Source organism: Dicentrarchus labrax, unplaced genomic scaffold (genome assembly GCF_905237075.1).
Source record: "Dicentrarchus labrax unplaced genomic scaffold, dlabrax2021, whole genome shotgun sequence".
Taxonomy (NCBI): domain Eukaryota; kingdom Metazoa; phylum Chordata; class Actinopteri; family Moronidae; genus Dicentrarchus; species Dicentrarchus labrax.
In genome coordinates, this window is record NW_026136720.1 from 1167501 (window position 1) to 1183618 (window position 16118).

General features: G+C 46.8%; 3 protein-coding genes and 1 long non-coding RNA gene across 7 annotated transcripts in view; 2 read left to right on the forward strand and 2 right to left on the reverse strand.

The window, feature by feature from the left end:
• LOC127352508 (uncharacterized) overlaps positions 1 to 3358 on the reverse strand; it is a 10455-nt gene extending 7097 nt beyond the window's left edge. The window contains exon 1 of the long non-coding RNA XR_007881125.1: positions 3227 to 3358. This is a non-coding gene — a long non-coding RNA (uncharacterized LOC127352508). The remainder of the gene's footprint in view (positions 1 to 3226) is intronic.
• The window catches only part of LOC127352436 (L-fucose kinase), a 10662-nt gene extending 4901 nt beyond the window's left edge, over positions 1 to 5761 (forward strand). The window contains exons 8-23 of the mRNA XM_051380810.1: positions 420 to 539; positions 628 to 799; positions 976 to 1082; positions 1168 to 1269; positions 1355 to 1516; positions 1594 to 1667; positions 1864 to 2225; positions 2303 to 2537; positions 2606 to 2772; positions 2873 to 3100; positions 3544 to 3687; positions 3812 to 3931; positions 4003 to 4190; positions 4612 to 4711; positions 5196 to 5419; positions 5495 to 5761. Coding sequence (XP_051236770.1) covers positions 420 to 539; positions 628 to 799; positions 976 to 1082; positions 1168 to 1269; positions 1355 to 1516; positions 1594 to 1667; positions 1864 to 2225; positions 2303 to 2537; positions 2606 to 2772; positions 2873 to 3100; positions 3544 to 3687; positions 3812 to 3931; positions 4003 to 4190; positions 4612 to 4711; positions 5196 to 5419; positions 5495 to 5566 — 2577 coding nt within the window. The 3' untranslated portion in view covers positions 5567 to 5761. The remainder of the gene's footprint in view (positions 1 to 419; positions 540 to 627; positions 800 to 975; positions 1083 to 1167; positions 1270 to 1354; positions 1517 to 1593; positions 1668 to 1863; positions 2226 to 2302; positions 2538 to 2605; positions 2773 to 2872; positions 3101 to 3543; positions 3688 to 3811; positions 3932 to 4002; positions 4191 to 4611; positions 4712 to 5195; positions 5420 to 5494) is intronic.
• Positions 5762 to 7772: 2011 nt separating this feature from the next.
• commd9 (COMM domain containing 9) lies at positions 7773 to 10949 on the reverse strand. Its single transcript, XM_051380906.1, has 6 exons — positions 10831 to 10949; positions 9731 to 9847; positions 8844 to 8983; positions 8589 to 8623; positions 8360 to 8463; positions 7773 to 8246 (listed from the first exon to the last, which is right to left on the reverse strand). The coding sequence occupies exons 1-6, from the start codon at positions 10882 to 10884 to the stop codon at positions 8115 to 8117; spliced, it is 582 nt and encodes a 193-aa protein (XP_051236866.1). The 5' UTR covers positions 10885 to 10949; the 3' UTR covers positions 7773 to 8114.
• Positions 10950 to 11762: 813 nt separating this feature from the next.
• sh3gl3b (SH3-domain GRB2-like 3b) overlaps positions 11763 to 16118 on the forward strand; it is a 69892-nt gene continuing 65536 nt past the window's right edge. For all 4 annotated transcript variants that reach the window (XR_007881092.1, XR_007881091.1, XR_007881090.1 and 1 more), the window contains exons 1-9: positions 11763 to 12039; positions 13107 to 13175; positions 13281 to 13353; positions 13427 to 13570; positions 14631 to 14764; positions 14893 to 15051; positions 15437 to 15540; positions 15845 to 15969; positions 16060 to 16113. Coding sequence is in view for 1 of the 4 variants with exons in the window: in XM_051380877.1 (XP_051236837.1) it covers positions 11995 to 12039; positions 13107 to 13175; positions 13281 to 13353; positions 13427 to 13570; positions 14631 to 14764; positions 14893 to 15051; positions 15437 to 15540; positions 15845 to 15969; positions 16060 to 16113 (907 nt within the window). In the remaining 3 variants the exon portion in view is untranslated. The remainder of the gene's footprint in view (positions 12040 to 13106; positions 13176 to 13280; positions 13354 to 13426; positions 13571 to 14630; positions 14765 to 14892; positions 15052 to 15436; positions 15541 to 15844; positions 15970 to 16059; positions 16114 to 16118) is intronic.

The following is a 16118-nucleotide window of genomic DNA, read 5'->3' on the forward strand; positions in this document are numbered from 1 at the left end:
GTTCCTGTCAGTACTCGTGCTGCAGCGTTCTGAATTAATTGGAGCGTTTTAATGGACTTATTGGGGCAACCTGATAATAAAGAGTTGCAGTAATCCAGCCTTGAAGTAACAAATGCATGGATTAGTTTTTCTGCATCTGTCTGTGATAGGATGTGTCTAATTTTTCTAATATTACGTAAATGAAAGAAGGCAGTCCTAGAGGTCTGCTTTATGTGGGAGTTAAATGACAAATCCTGATCAAAGATAACTCCAAGATTCCTGACAGTGGTGCTAGAGGCCAAGTTAATGCCATCTAGAGTGACTATATCTTTAGACAATGAGTCTCTAAGGTTTTTGCCTGTCTGTCTGTCTGTCTGTCTCTGTGCCTGTCTGTCTGCCTGCCTGTCTGCCTGTCTCTCTGCCTGTCTGTCTGTCTGCAGGTCTCAGGTCCAGTCTTCTTCAGCAGGTGTGTATCAGAGAAGTTGCTGCAGACTCACGTCAGTCCTCCTCTGGACGGCTGCACCTACCTGGGCCTGGACTCCGGAGCTCCGCCCCTCCAGGTACTCTGGTTTGACCTCTGAACTTTGACCGCTGACCGTTGTGAGTCTGCTCGTTGATGAGTCGCCGTTTGTGTTCTTCGTCGGTCAGGTGTCTTTGTTCCTGGACGTGCTGAAGTGTCTCTGCTCGGATCTGACCCGGGATCAGTTTGTGAGCGAGGACAGAGCCGGCTGCAGTTCTGCTGTGGGACCACAGGGGGCGTCGGTGCGGAGCGGCAGGGCGGAGCTGTGGAGGATCCTGAGGGGGAGTCCGCTCACAGTGGGTGGGTGCTGTCCGTCCGTCCGTCCCGCCAGCGGTACCGGTAGCTGCTAACAGCTATTGATCCGTCCACAGGAAGTGTCATTGATTACGGCTCGATCCCCGCAGCGGATAAAAAGTGATTAACACGTAAATATAAAGGTGGACATTATTAATGAACTTCCTCTCTCGTGCCGACAGCGTACGTCCCCGGCGGTCGCTATGACTACCTGACTCTGTCCGGGAAGCAGCACGTGGAGCGTCTGAGCCGTGATTGGACAGACAGGAACACTCTGTCTCACATCCAGGTGACACTTCCTGTTCCTCGCCACCGTCACTAAAATGTCTCCCCGCTGTGTCTCTGGCGCCAACCGGCTTCCTGTTTCCCCTCAGAGAGCGGGCGCGGTGAGCGACGGAGGTCGAGTCATCAACAGCGTCCTGGAGGGAGACGTTGCCGTGGCAACCGGAGCGGTGGTGACACACTGCCACCTACAGGTGAGGAGAGGCAGCTTCAGCTACTCTACAACCGACCACTGCTGTCAATTCACCCCTGCTGTGACCTCTGACCTCTCTCCGCCAGGGTCCTCTGGACGTCCCGTCAGGTTGTTTACTGTCGGGTCTCGAGTCGGTGACGTCACCGCTGGAGCTGGCCAAGGACATCATCATCCAGGGACACCGCATCGAGCTGGGGGAGCTGAAGCTGAAGGTGTTCACTGTGACGGGAGCGCGGGACGAGCTGGAGGTTCAGACACCTGCTCACTGTTCTTCCTCTGATCATCTGCCTTCAGCTGTGTGATTAAAGCTCCTCCTCTTCCTCAGGTCTCCTCTGATGACAGCAGCGCCTCCTTCCTCAACCAGAGATGGAGCGTCTTCTTCAGCAGGACAGGAATCCAGTAGGACTCTGCTCCTCCTCTTCCTCCTGCTCCTCCTCTTCTTCAACATTTTAAACTTTTATATTCTGACTTTATGTGTTAATGAGTTCATTTAATTATTTCACATTCCTCCTCTTCCTCCTCTTCCTCCTGCTCCCCCTCCTCCTCCTCTTCCTCCTCCTCTTCCTCCTCCTCCTCCTCTTCCTCCCCCGCTCAGGCCGGAGGAGTTGTGGGTCAGAGGAGAACGCCGCTCCCTCCTGGAGGCTCGTCTCTTCCCGGTCCTCCAGCCCAGAGGGGGCGCTGTGGGTCTGGAGGGAGGCGTGGGCTGGCTGCTGGGTGGGGGCGGGGGCGGCGGCCTGCAGAGGTGGCGGGAGGCGTGGAGGCTCTCTCTGAAGGAGGTGATGTCGCTCAGCCACCAGGAGGCGGAGCTGCAGTGGAGGGAGGAGCTACTGTTCCTGGCGGGGAGGAGGAGAGTGGTCGACGCTCTGAGGAGTCGCACCGACGTCTGCCTGCTGCCTTGCTTCAGGGCGGCGGTGCTGGGGGGCCAGCAGGGGGCGCTGCTGGAGACCCTGGACAGCAGTGAGTACGACAGGCGGGGGCAGTTATTGTTCATTGGCTGATATATTGATCTGTGATTGATTGATTTTCACTTTCAGTCGCAGCAGGAAGCAGCGAGCAGGGGGCGGAGTCAGGGGCGGAGCTGGGCGTGGCCGCTCGCTGCCTCTCCTGTATTGCTGACGTGTTGGTGTGCATGGCGGGGGGGAGGGGAGGGCTGAGGAGCGGGCCGGCCGCTAACGAGGCCTGGAGGTCCGCCCACTTCCTGCTGGAGGAGGGTAACCTGAGGGGCGGAGTCTACGCGCTGGCTGCTCAGAGAGATCATTGGCTCAGCAGGTGAGCGGCGCTCTCTGTTTCCTGTCCTGGTGTTTGGTGGATGCTGACCGTGTGACTGCCCCCTACAGGCCGGACCTGCTGGTGCGGGCCGCACGCCACTACGAGGGCGCCGGCCAGGTGCTTCTACGACAGGCTGTGATGTCATCGCAGAGGTTCATCTCCATTGGCCAGGGAGAGGCCCCGCCCCTCGAAGAGTGGCAGGAAGTGGAGTGTCCGGCCAGATTGGACCTGGCAGGTGAGCGTGCTGAAAGTCAGCGGGATCCAAAATGGCGCCTTTAAGTGCAGTTTAACCTTTTGTCTTCAGGTTGAAGGTCACGTGACTGTTTGTGTTTCAGGTGGTTGGAGCGACACCCCGCCCATCGCCTTCGAGCACGGCGGCTCCGTGACCAACGTCGCAGTGAAGGTTGATGGGAAGCGTCCGATTGGCGCCAGGGCCCGTCGCATCAGAGAGCCCCGCCTCCTGCTGGTCAGCTACAGCGGGGGGCGGGACAACGGCGTTTCCACGGAGACGGTGTGCGACAGCCTCGACGACCTGAGGGATTACTGTCAGCCTCACGCACCTGGTAGGAGTGTGTGTGTGTGTGTGTGTGTGTGTACGTACCTGTGTGTGTGTGTGTGTGTGTGTGTGTGTGTGTGTGTGTTTACCTGTGTGTGTGTGTGTGTGTGTGTGTGTGTGTGTATGTGTTTACCTGTGTGTGTGTGTGTGTGTGTGTGTGTGTGTGTGTGTATGTGTGTGTGTGTGTGTGTGTGTGTGTGTGTGTGTGTGTGTGTGTGTTTACCTCTGTGTGTGTGTGTGTGTTTACCTGTGTGTGTGTGTGTGTGTGTGTACCTGTACCTGTGTGTGTGTGTGTGTGTGTTTACCTGTGTGTGTGTGTGTATGTGTTTACCTGTGTGTGTGTGTGTGTGTGTGTGTGTTTACCTCTGTGTGTGTGTGTGTGTTTACCTGTGTGTGTGTGTGTGTGTGTGTGTGTTTACCTGTGTGTGTGTGTGTGTGTGTGTGTTACAGGAGCGCTGCTGAAGGCGGTGTGTGTGTGCAGCGGCCTGGTGTCTCTCTCCTCCCAGCATCCTCTGGGGGATCAGCTGATGCAGCGGTGGGGAGGAGGGGTGGAGCTCCACAGCTGGTCGGTGCTGCCCACTGGATCTGGACTGGGTGAGGAACCAACAACAGTAAACCTTCACTGACGGGATTCAAACTCCGGCTGATCGGGCTCCAGTGTCTAACTGTGTCTGGTTCTGTTGTGTTTCACTGAGGTTGATCAGTTGTTGTCCTGCAGGTACCAGCAGTATCCTGGCGGGGGCGCTGTTGGCCGCGGTCTACAGGTGTACCGGTCGAACCTACAACACCGACTCCCTCATCCACGCCGTCCTCTACCTGGAACAGATTCTCACCACAGGTAACTCTGTTGTTCCCGCTCTCTCACCGTGCTGCTGCCCCTCTCTCTCTGACGGGACTGTTGTTCTCCAGGTGGTGGCTGGCAGGATCAGGTGGGAGGTCTGGTGGGCGGAGTCAAGGTGGGTCGTTCCAGAGCGTCTCTGCCCCTGCAGGTAGAAGTGGAACGTCTCCGTCCTCCAGAGGACTTCCTGGTTTCTCTGGAGCGGCACCTCCTGCTGGTGTACACCGGCAAAACCCGCCTGGCTCGCAACCTGCTGCAGGTCTGTCCTCCTGTCTGTCTGTCTGTCTGTCCGTCCTCCTGTCTGTCCATCCTCCCATCTGTCCGTCCTCCCGTCTGTCTGTCTGTCCGTCCTCCCGTCTGTCCGTCCTCCTGTCTGTCTGTCTGTCTGTCCTCCCGTCTGTCTGTCCCCACTGTCCGTCCTCCTGTCTGTCTGTCTGTCTTCCCGTCTGTCTGTCTGTCCCCCCCATCTGTCCGTCCTCCCGTCTGTCTGTCTGTCCGTCCTCCCGTCTGTCTGTCCTCCTGTCTGTCTGTCTGTCTGTCTGTCCTCCCGTCTGTCCGTCCTCCCGTCTGTCTGTCTGTCTGTAATTAGAAATGTAATTCTTGTTTAAATCGGTGGTTTAAAGGTTTTCTAGCTCATGGGTTCGTGCTGTTTAACTGGCTGTCGGTGGTTGTGTCTGTAGGATGTGGTTCGTAGCTGGTACAGCCGTCTGCCCTCGATGGTCCAGAACGCCCAGCAGCTGGTGGCCAACGCCGAGCAATGTGCCGCAGCCTGTTCAGACGGTGAAAGCACAAACACACTTTATATAGAAGAAGCAGATCCACAGTTAGACACTGGTGGAGGAAGAATTCAGATCTGTAACTGGTTAATATGGATGCCTCTATATGAGCTACATAAACCATCAGAGAGTGTAACTATTAGTTATTCTTAATGTCTGCCACCGGGTCGATTCCCCTTGAAATCAATGAAACAAGGCGGTAGAAACACTTGTGCTTTTGTCCACAGGGGGCGCCAGAATCAACAGAAATGAAAGAAGTAAGGGATCTGAATACGTCTTCCCCCACTGGGTCTACTGATACATTTATTCTGTTCTCATTAATGTCCCACAGGAGGAAGAGGGATCAATAAAGTAGAAACATATTTAATACCCTTAAACCTCAACCTGTCATTTCCCAGAGTCCCTTTAGTCAAAGCCGAGACAGCGATCACAAACAGTTCTAAATCAAACCAATCAATCAATCAACGATGAAACCTGCCCCCCCCCAGGTTCTCTGTCCCGACTGGGTCTGTGTCTGGACCGCTCGTGGCAGCAGAAGAAGCTGATGGCTCCCGGTTGCGAGCCGGCCTCGGTGCGGACCATGATGGAGGCCCTGAGGCCGCTGGTCCTGGGTCAGAGCCTGGCCGGGGCTGGAGGCGGGGGCTTCCTCTACCTGCTGACCCGGGAGCCTGGACAGCGGCAGGCGGTGCTGCAGGTCCTCAACAACACCGCGGTAAGAGACTGATCAATAAATAATTGATAATTGATGGTGATAGTTAATTAATTGATGATAACTGGTTTCTTTCAGGGTCTGGGAGACTTCAGTGTTCACTCTGTGGAGCTGGACCTGGACGGGATTACAGTCCTACCACCGTCCTGAGGACACACATTGTCTCTCATACTAACGACTCACTGATCAAACTGGGATCAATATGAATCACAATCAATCTATCAATACGGCCTCGTTGTTCCAACTTCCAAAAACTGTGATAAAATATTCTATTTCTCCAGTTTGAAAACAACTGTTCTAAACCCCTAACCCCTAAACCCTAACCCCTAAACCCAAACCCCTAAACCCCTAACCCCTAAACCCCCTAACCCCTAAACCCCTAACCCCTAACCCCTAAACCCCAAACCCAAACCCCAAACCCCAACCCCAAACCCCAACCCAAACCCCTAACCCCTAACCCCTAAACCCAAACCCCTAAACCCAACCCCTAAACCCCCCTAAACCCAAACCCTAACCCAAAACCCCAAAACCCTCTAAACCCTAACATAACAATATACTTTATAATAATAATAATAATAATAATAATAATAATAATCATTGTAAGCGCAGAGGTCCAGAGTGTAACCGGTTGAGGGTTTATGGTGAGTGCTGATCAATAACAGTTTAGTGTTTGTGTGTTAATATTAATCTGAAAGACCTTTTTGTTTTTTATGAAACTATTTTTGATAATGAAGTTTATGATCGAGAGTATTGATCAGTATTCACTTCACAAACTGACTGAATAAATAATCTGTAAATGACAAACAACTCACAGTTTGGGCTGTTTTTGAGTCTGAAGGTAACAGGATGCATTGTGGGTTTATGAGTGCCTTCTCTCTCCGCTTCCCTACAGTGCCAACAGAGTCCACCACAGAGTCCAACACAGAGTCCACCACAGAGTCCAACACAGAGTCCAACACAGAGTCCACAACACAGAGTCCAACACAGAGTCCACAACACAGAGTCCACAACACAGAGTCCACAACACAGAGTCCACAACACAGAGTCCAACACAGAGTCCACAACACAGAGTCCACAACACAGAGTCCACAACACAGAGTCCAACACAGAGTCCAACACAGAGTCCACAACACAGAGTCCAACACAGAGTCCAACACAGAGTCCACAACACAGAGTCCAACACAGAGTCCACAACACAGAGTCCACACCACAGAGTCCACAACACAGAGTCCACAACACAGAGTCCAACACAGAGTCCACAACACAGAGTCCACAACACAGAGTCCAACACAGAGTCCAACACAGAGTCCAAACACAGAGTCCAACACAGAGTCCACAACACAGAGTCCAACACAGAGTCCAACACAGAGTCCAACACAGAGTCCACAACACAGAGTCCACAACACAGAGTCCAACACAGAGTCCAACACAGAGTCCACAACACAGAGTCCACAACACAGAGTCCACAACACAGAGTCCACAACACAGAGTCCACAACACAGAGTCCACCACAGAGTCCAACACAGAGTCCACAACACAGAGTCCACAACACAGAGTCCACAACACAGAGTCCAACACAGAGTCCACAACACAGAGTCCACAACACAGAGTCCAACACAGAGTCCACAACACAGAGTCCAACACAGAGTCCACAACACAGAGTCCACAACACAGAGTCCACAACACAGAGTCCACAACACAGAGTCCAACACAGAGTCCACAACACAGAGTCCACAACACAGAGTCCAACACAGAGTCCACAACACAGAGTCCAACACAGAGTCCACAACACAGAGTCCACAACACAGAGTCCAACACAGAGTCCACAACACAGAGTCCACAACACAGAGTCCAACACAGAGTCCAACACAGAGTCCACAACACAGAGTCCAACACAGAGTCCACAACACAGAGTCCAACACAGAGTCCAACACAGAGTCCAACACAGAGTCCAACACAGAGTCCACAACACAGAGTCCAACACAGAGTCCACAACACAGAGTCCACCACAGAGTCCACAACACAGAGTCCACAACACAGAGTCCACAACACAGAGTCCAACACAGAGTCCACAACACAGAGTCCAACACAGAGTCCACAACACAGAGTCCACACACAGAGTCCAAACACAGAGTCCACCACAGAGTCCACAACACAGAGTCCAACACACACAGAGTCCACAACACAGAGTCCACAACACAGAGTCCAACACAGAGTCCAAAGTCAGAGCTAGCATTAATGCTAAGCTAGTGGAACATATTGTCTGGTTGTGCTGTTAGCTGGATAACGTTAGCTTGTTTGCTAACCACTGGTGGCGCTGTTAGCTACAGTTTAATAAACGTTACGGAGAGAAAAATGAAATAAAATGTCACAAAGACAAAGTTTATTTTCATTAGTGGACGTAAAAAAGGAACAATCAACAGTTTGAAGGTAACATCTGTATTCTCAGCACAATAATGAGAAATATCTGTCACAGGTTGGAATAATTACAAAAACTATAAAAGTAAATAATGTGACACAAAGAAATGTTTTTAACTTCCAGCCAACAGAAATATATTGATTTCTGTCAATCTACTAATTGATTAATTAGTTCAGGGTTAATAAATCAAACATGATGTGACATGGATCTGTAACATCCAATCAGCGATCAATAGTGTGTAAACAGTCCGCTGACGGAGCTCTGATGAGGTTTCAGTCTTTATTTCCCAGCGACCACAGACAGCTGGTCTCTGATGCGTCCCAGTCCGTCCAGTATGGTGTCCAGAGACTCCCTGCTCAGCTCCACCGTCACCGCGGAAACCGACTCACCGCCAGCGGACGGGTCCTCCATCTGGGAACACACACACACACACACACACACACACACACACACACACGATTATAACACGTCATCACGGGGCTGTCACATGACCACGACGTCAGCGGTTCTGGTTCCGGACCCACCTTGAGCTGGACCAGGCAGGTCGGGACGGACATCCGACTGACTGAGTCTGAACCGGTCACCATGTCGACCCTCCAGTCCAACTCCTTCAGCTGGGGGAGAGAGACTGCACACACACACACACACACACACACACACACATAGATTAGACACACACACACACACACACATAGAGTTAGACACACACACACACAGATTGGGGATAAGATCTGGTTCTGGTTCTGGACTCACTCTGATTACTGAGAGCTTCTGTCCTCCATGTTGGACTGAAAAACATCAGAGAGACACGTGATGTCATTATTATGTCATTACAGCCTGTAGTTACATCACAGTCAGCCGACCAATGAGAATCAGCTTCATTAATTTTATTAGTCATTAATTACAGCAAAATTAGTGTTTAATTGACCCTTCCTAAGCCCCGCCCCTGTCGCTCTGTGTGGTCCAATGAGAGTGGAGCCTGTGGCCCGAGGCTCCGGTGGTTCTGACCTGTTCTCCAGCAGGATCTTGGTGATCAGGTTCTTCAGGCTGGAGTGGAAGGATTCTGGGAAGAGGGCGAGGATCTGATCCGGAGAGCTGAGGTTGTAGAAGAGGACGTGATGAGACAGGACGTGGAGAGAGTGGACGAGCTGCAGGGAAAACAACAACAACAACAACAACAACTTTATTTGTTTATCACTGATGTAAACAAAGAGTGTGTGTCTGTGTGTGATTATATTTCTGTTCTAGGAGGATCAATACATTGATTCTGATCAATAATAAATCATTAATATTGATCTACTGACAGTGTGTGTGTGTGTGTGTTACAGTGTGTGTGTGTGTGTTTACAGTGTGTGTCATGTGTGTGTTACTTATATTTCTGTTTTACGGTGTGATCAATACATGTGATTCTGTATCAATAATAAATCATTAATATGTGATCTACTGTGTTACAGTGTGTGTGTGTGTGTCAGTGTGTGTTTGTGTGTCAGTGTGTTTGTGTGTCAGTGTGTGTGTGTTACAGTGTGTGTGTGTGTTACAGTGTGTGTGTTACAGTGTGTGTGTGTGTGTTACAGTGTGTGTGTGTGTTACAGTGTGTGTGTGTTACAGTGTGTGTGTGTGTTACAGTGTGTGTGTTACAGTGTGTGTGTGTTACAGTGTGTGTGTTAAGTGTGTTACAGTGTGTGTGTGTGTGTTACAGTGTGTGTGTTACAGTGTGTTACAGTGTGTGTGTGTGTTACAGTGTGTGTGTGTTACAGTGTGTGTGTGTTACAGTGTGTGTGTGTGTTACAGTGTGTGTGTGTGTTACAGTGTGTGTGTGTTACAGTGTGTGTGTGTGTTACAGTGTGTGTGTGTGTTACAGTGTGTGTGTATGTTACAGTGTGTGTGTGTGTTACCTGAGCAGCCTGTCCTGTAGAGATACTGAATGTAGTCGCTGTGCTCTCAGCCAGCCGGTGACTCGTTCCTCTGTGACTCTGAACGCAGACGTCTCTCACTGCGTCTTTAGAGGGAGCCTCAGGAGACACAGACAGCTCGGAGTAAACAACAACAACAAACACACAGACGGCTCGGAGTAAACAACAACAACAACAAACACACAGACGGCTCGGAGTAAACAACAACAACAACAACAAACACACAGACAGCTCGGAGTAAACAACAACAAACACACAGACGGCTCGGAGTAAACAACAACAACAACAACAAACACACAGACGGCTCAGAGTAAACAACAACAACAAACACAGACGGCTCAGGGTTTCTATAAAGTTAATGAGATAACTGTAGAAACTATTTTATACTTTTACTGTTTTACATCTCAGAGCCAAATATTAAAGTAGTGAACTGCAACATACACATTAATGCAGCAGGAATATTCACACAGAAACATTATAACATAATATAATATAATATAATATAATATAACATAATATAATATAATATAATATAATACAATATAATATAATATAATATAATATAATATAATATAATATAATATAATACAATAACATAATATAATATAACATAATATAATATAATATAATATAATATAATATAATATAATATAACATAATATAATATAATATAATATAATATCATATAATATAATATAATACAATATAATATAACATAACATAATATAATATAACATAACATAATATTATATAATATAATATAATATAACATAACATAATATTATATAATATAATAAAATATAATATAACATAATATAATATAATATAATATAATATAATATAACATAATATAATATAACATAATATAATATAATATAATATAATATAATATAATATAATATAATAAAGGAGTTTTACTACTTTAATAAAGGATGTGAGGGAAACACGGAAGCTAGCAGCTAGCTAAGCTAACTGATTTGTAGTATTTCAGCTTCTTTAATCGAACTACAAGAATAAAAACTACAACCAGAGTTTCCGTTAGAGTCTGAGGGTTTGAAAGTGTCGATAATCCGGATCAATACCTTCAGGAGGAGCTGTAAGTTGCTGAAATGTTCGCTGGAGACAGCAGCAGCCATGTTGGCATGTGACGTCAGGTGATGGTCATGTGACACGCGGCGCTACTGCTCATGGGAAATGGAGTACACAGAAATATCGTGTGCGAAAGTTAAAACCAGGTGAAACTTTATTGTACAACAAAAACAGGAACATAATACAATTAAAGTAAAGAAATAATAAAATAAAATAATGATGCAAATCGATGTTAGTGTCATTTAACACCAACAACATTAAAATACTATAAAATATTATAAAATATAATAAATATGAAAGGAATACAGCAGTAAAAGAGTTTACTAGCATAGAACACATGCAGATAATAAAAATAAACAATTATATAAAATATATAAAATATAAACACTTTGGTGTAAAAAATGTACAAAATGAACATGGGGAAAATACGAAATGGGTAATAATTAATATGTATAACAGCTCATTTCATAAATCCGATATTTCTACCAACACCCGAAAGCAGCAGCCTACAAATAAACAGATTTAATAAAATAATATATAATAAATAATAATAAACTAAAATTATACATTTTATGAAAATAAAACACTGTTAACAGCAGATTATATAGGATGAAACATTAATCCCAATAAAGAGTCATTTATCATTAGTAAAATAAAAACTACAAAACTCCTCTATAAAATATGAATAATAATATAATTTTACTCTAATGATAATAACAATAAACCCTTCATACTAATATGCTAATCAATTATAGGTTATGAAAAGAAATTAATACGTTATAATAATTATAACATAAATTGTGTAAAAATTAACATATATAGTAAATATAGATAAATCATTATATTATACTATATTAAATTATGTAAAATATGATATAATGTGTTTTAGTTAGATTCAAATAAATATAAATTAATAATTTAATATTAGTTAAAATAAAATAAGCCTATGTAAGTCTATGATAATGATAAATATTATTAAACCTTCACAATAGTTCATTGATTATAAACCCGGCGGGTCCCGGTGGTTCCGGCCGGCGGGGCGGTGCAGTCAGTGTCTGCGGGGGACGGAGCACCTCAGACGGGATGGAGGCTGTCGGTACGCGGCGGTAGCTCCGCGGATCTCCGGCCGGCCGCTGTGAGTCCTCTCCCCGCTCAGGATGTCTGTGTCCGGGATGAAGAAGCAGCTCCACAAAGCCAGCCAGGTAAACCGGGACGACCCGGGTCGAACCGGACTGATGCTTTATACCGTCTGTGGTTTTACTGCGACACAGGGCCTGCTGCACACACCAGTATCGATCCATCACACCACTATTGATCTATCAGTTCAATATCGATCCATCAGATCAGAAAGACTCAATGATCAACAACAACAACGATTTATGTTTACACCGGAAATAATTACATCTGATATCTGATGTTAGAATGAGACTGTAGACCACTGCACTACTACTGCTAATACTGTTATTATTATTATTATTAGTTAGTATTATTAGTGTTAGTATTATTAGTGTTAGTATTATTAGTACGGACCACTGACAGAACTACCAACAGCTGGAATATACCACCATACTGATGTTATCTACTACAACTGCAACTGTTGGTGTTACCTCCACTACTACTGACATTGATAAGATCATACAGGTACTGAAGGTACTGAAGGTAACTACTATGGAGGAAGTAATCCTTTAGTAACAGTGTACAAATACTTTACTGTAGAAGATCTCAAACTGTACTGAAGTTAAAGTACTCAGATTATCCCTCACACAGTTTTATGTTTTTAAATGTGTTATAATATTTGATTATTATTAATAATAATGAATTGGAGATGGAGCTAATTTCTCTACTTTATTGACTGTTGAGTAGTTGTAGTGTAAATGTAGTCTAATAGTAAAAGTGCTGCACTCCAAATGTAACTTAAGTCTGATTCTATTAACTTACTAAATATATGTTGTGAAGAAACAAGTTTTGTCTCTGAGATGTGGTTGAGTAGAAGTATAAAGTACAAACACCTCAAATTACACTTTAGGTGCAGTAATAGAGTATAAATGTACCTAAATGTGAGAGAGGCTGGAGGAATATAAAGTATGAAATCAGTTTAATGTTGATGATGGAATATTGTGGTTTTTATCTCTGGTTTTATTTTGGGTTTTCCACTTCATACTCACTCACTGCTGTAATCGAGTACTTGTGTAACCACTCGCTGCTGTAATCGAGTACTTGTGTAACCTCTCCTACTCTAATATAATTAATATAACTTCTGTTTGTGCAGCTGCTGAACGAGAGGCTGATGGGAGCTGAGGGGACGAAGATGGACGAAGACTTCCTGAAGATGGAGAAGGTAAAACTGAAAGCTGCTGTCAGGTTGGAATCTGCTCTGAACTGATGATACAAACTGTCTGTCTGTCTGTCTGTCTGTCTGTCTGTCTGTCTGTCTGTCTGTCAGAGCGTTGCAGTCATCCACTCTCTGCTGGTCGAGCTGCTGTCCAGAACTACAGAGTTCCTCCAGCCGAACCCAGGTACTGACAGTGAACACATCACTGCTGATTGTTCTGCTACAGGGAACAGGATGTGAATGTTGTGTCTTCTCAGCCGACAGAGCCAAACTGAGCATGCTCAACACGATGTCCAGGATTCGAGGACAGGGGAAGTCGGTGGGCTACCCGCAGACAGAGGGCATGCTGGGAGACTGTATGTTGCACTACGGCCAGGAGCTCGGAGCTGCTTCTGAATTTGGTACGATGTCAGTTTCCACAGGCCCGGTCCGGATAAGAGCTGTGTTTCCATGGTAACCACCAGGACCATGTGACATTAAACACGTGGCGAACAATGAGAAAGGTTTTAATCTGTAAATGTTTGTCACATTTCTGGTTGGACCTTTAACTTTTGTTCTTTATCTTAACATTTAAATATTTAAATACAAAATATAGTAAAGTCCATCTGGAGATCTGTCATTGTTGTTTTTATAGAGGAATAAATTCAACTATTTAACAAGTTCAGCAATCTGCGCACAGAATGTACAAAATGTTTATTTTTGACTCTTGCTTTTCCTTTTTTCCTGTTTGTTCATCCTGCCCTTGTCCTCTGGTTCCTCTCCTGGTCCTCTGGTTCCTCTCCTGGTTCCTTTCCTGGTTCCTCTCCTGGTTCCTCTCCTGGTTCCTCTCCTGGTTCCTTTCCTGGTTCCTCTCCTGGTTCCTCTCCTGGTTCCTCTCCTGGTTCTTTGGTTCCTCTCCTGGTCCCTCTGGTTCCTCTCCTGGTTCCTCTCCTGGTCCTCTGGTTCCTCTCCTGGTTCCTCTGCTGGTTCCTCTCCTGGTTCCTCTCCTGGTTCCTCTGGTTCCTCTCCTGGTCCCTCTGGTTCCTCTCCTGGTTCCTTTCCTGGTTCCTCTCCTGGTTCCTCTCCTGGTTCCTCTCCTGGTCCTCTGGTTCCTCTCCTGGTTCCTCTGGTTCCTCTCCTGGTCCTCTGGTTCCTCTCCTGGTTCCTCTCCTGGTTCCTCTCCTGGTCCTCTGGTTCCTCTCCTGGTTCCTCTGGTTCCTCTCCTGGTTCCTCTCCTGGTTCCTCTCCTGGTTCTCTGGTTCCTCCCCTGGTCCCTCTGGTTCCTCTCCTGGTTCCTCTCCTGGTCCTCTGGTTCCTCTCCTGGTTCCTCTCCTGGTTCCTCTGGTTCCTCTCCTGGTCCTCTGGTTCCTCTCCTGGTTCCTCTCCTGGTTCCTCTCCTGGTCCTCTGGTTCCTCTCCTGGTTCCTCTGGTTCCTCTCCTGGTCCTCTGGTTCCTCTCCTGGTTCTTCCTCCGGTGGTTCAGGCGGCGCTCTGTCTGGTGTGGGTGAAGCTCTGCAGCAGGTTGCTCAGGCCAGGGACACTCTGGACATCAACGTCAAACACAGCTTCATCGACCCCCTGCAGGACCTCCATAACACGGAGCTGAAGGAGATCAGGGTGAGAGGCTCAACACAAGCTCATGTTCATCAGAAACACAAAACTGACATTAATCAAGTCCAACTTTAACAGAAACTGCTCAGTAACGGCGTCTGTGTCTCTGATCTCTGCTCCGATTGGTTCCTCAGTACCAGCTGAAGAAGCTGAACGGTCGTCGGCTGGACTTCGACTACAAGAGGAGACGAAGAGGGAAAGTCCCGGCGGAGGAGGTCCGACAGGCCTGGGACAAGTTCATCACGTCCAAAGAGCTGGCAGAGAGGAGCATGTTCATCCTGCTGCAGAACGACGTGAGTGTGACGATGGAAACAACGAGAACCGAAACTGATCCAGTGGGGTCGGGTCAGATCTCTGCAGAGTGTGTTTATCTCCTCTGTCTTTATACGTCCTCCAGTTTCTGTCCAACAGGGACAGGAAGTCTTGTTTCAGGTGTTTTCAGGTGTTCTTAACGGTATTTTAGAGTTTCCTGATAATCAATAACAGTATTTGATGACTCTAGCTAATCTATGTCAATCATTAGTTAAACTCCCTCAGTGCTGGACTCTGTGTGTATTGTTGTTGTTCTGTGTAGATATTTAAAGGTAAATATGATGGAGGAATAATTAACAGATTAATATATGAAGGATTATTTCTCTCATGCTCCATTAACGGATCCACACTGTCGTCCTCGTGCAGGTGGATCAGCTCAGTCGTCTGGCTGCTCTGGTCGCCGCGCTGTTGGACTTTCACCGCAACACCCACCGCATCCTGCTGGGTCTCCATGGCAACCTGCAGGCAAGGTGAGACCGCGTTCAGTCACATCATCAAACCCCTCCAGCAGTCTGTCCGTTCGTTATTAGTACAGAGTTTATGAAGGGAATCAAACCGGTGGCAGATCCTCCGCTTAGCACGAGTCTGTTCAATTAATCTATCGGATTATAGAAGTGAACATTTTGGTTTGATGTTGGCTATAAAAAAGTCAGGAAGTCACCACAGAGAGGTGCTGATGTTAGCATGTAGCTCAAAGCACAGCTGTGTCTAAATGTAGCCTCAGTCTACTTTTAATAATAGTTCATACAGTTTTCTGTATGTGTTGGAGAACAGGCTGACGGCTGCCAGCAACAGACCAGAGCGACGGTTCAGACCCAAAAGGATCCGGATCAGGAGTGAACACAACGGCAGCATCGGGTTTTACCACCAGCCGGCAGTCACATCTACAGTTTCCTCAGGTTCCTCTGGTTTCAGATATCATCTCACTCTCACATTGCTCTGGAATTAAATATATAATTGTGTCATTTTCTGTTATATCTGTGCAACAGGAGAGCAGTTCACAGCGTTACCGTCCAGACCCGGCAGTCCCATCTCCTGTTACGGTAAG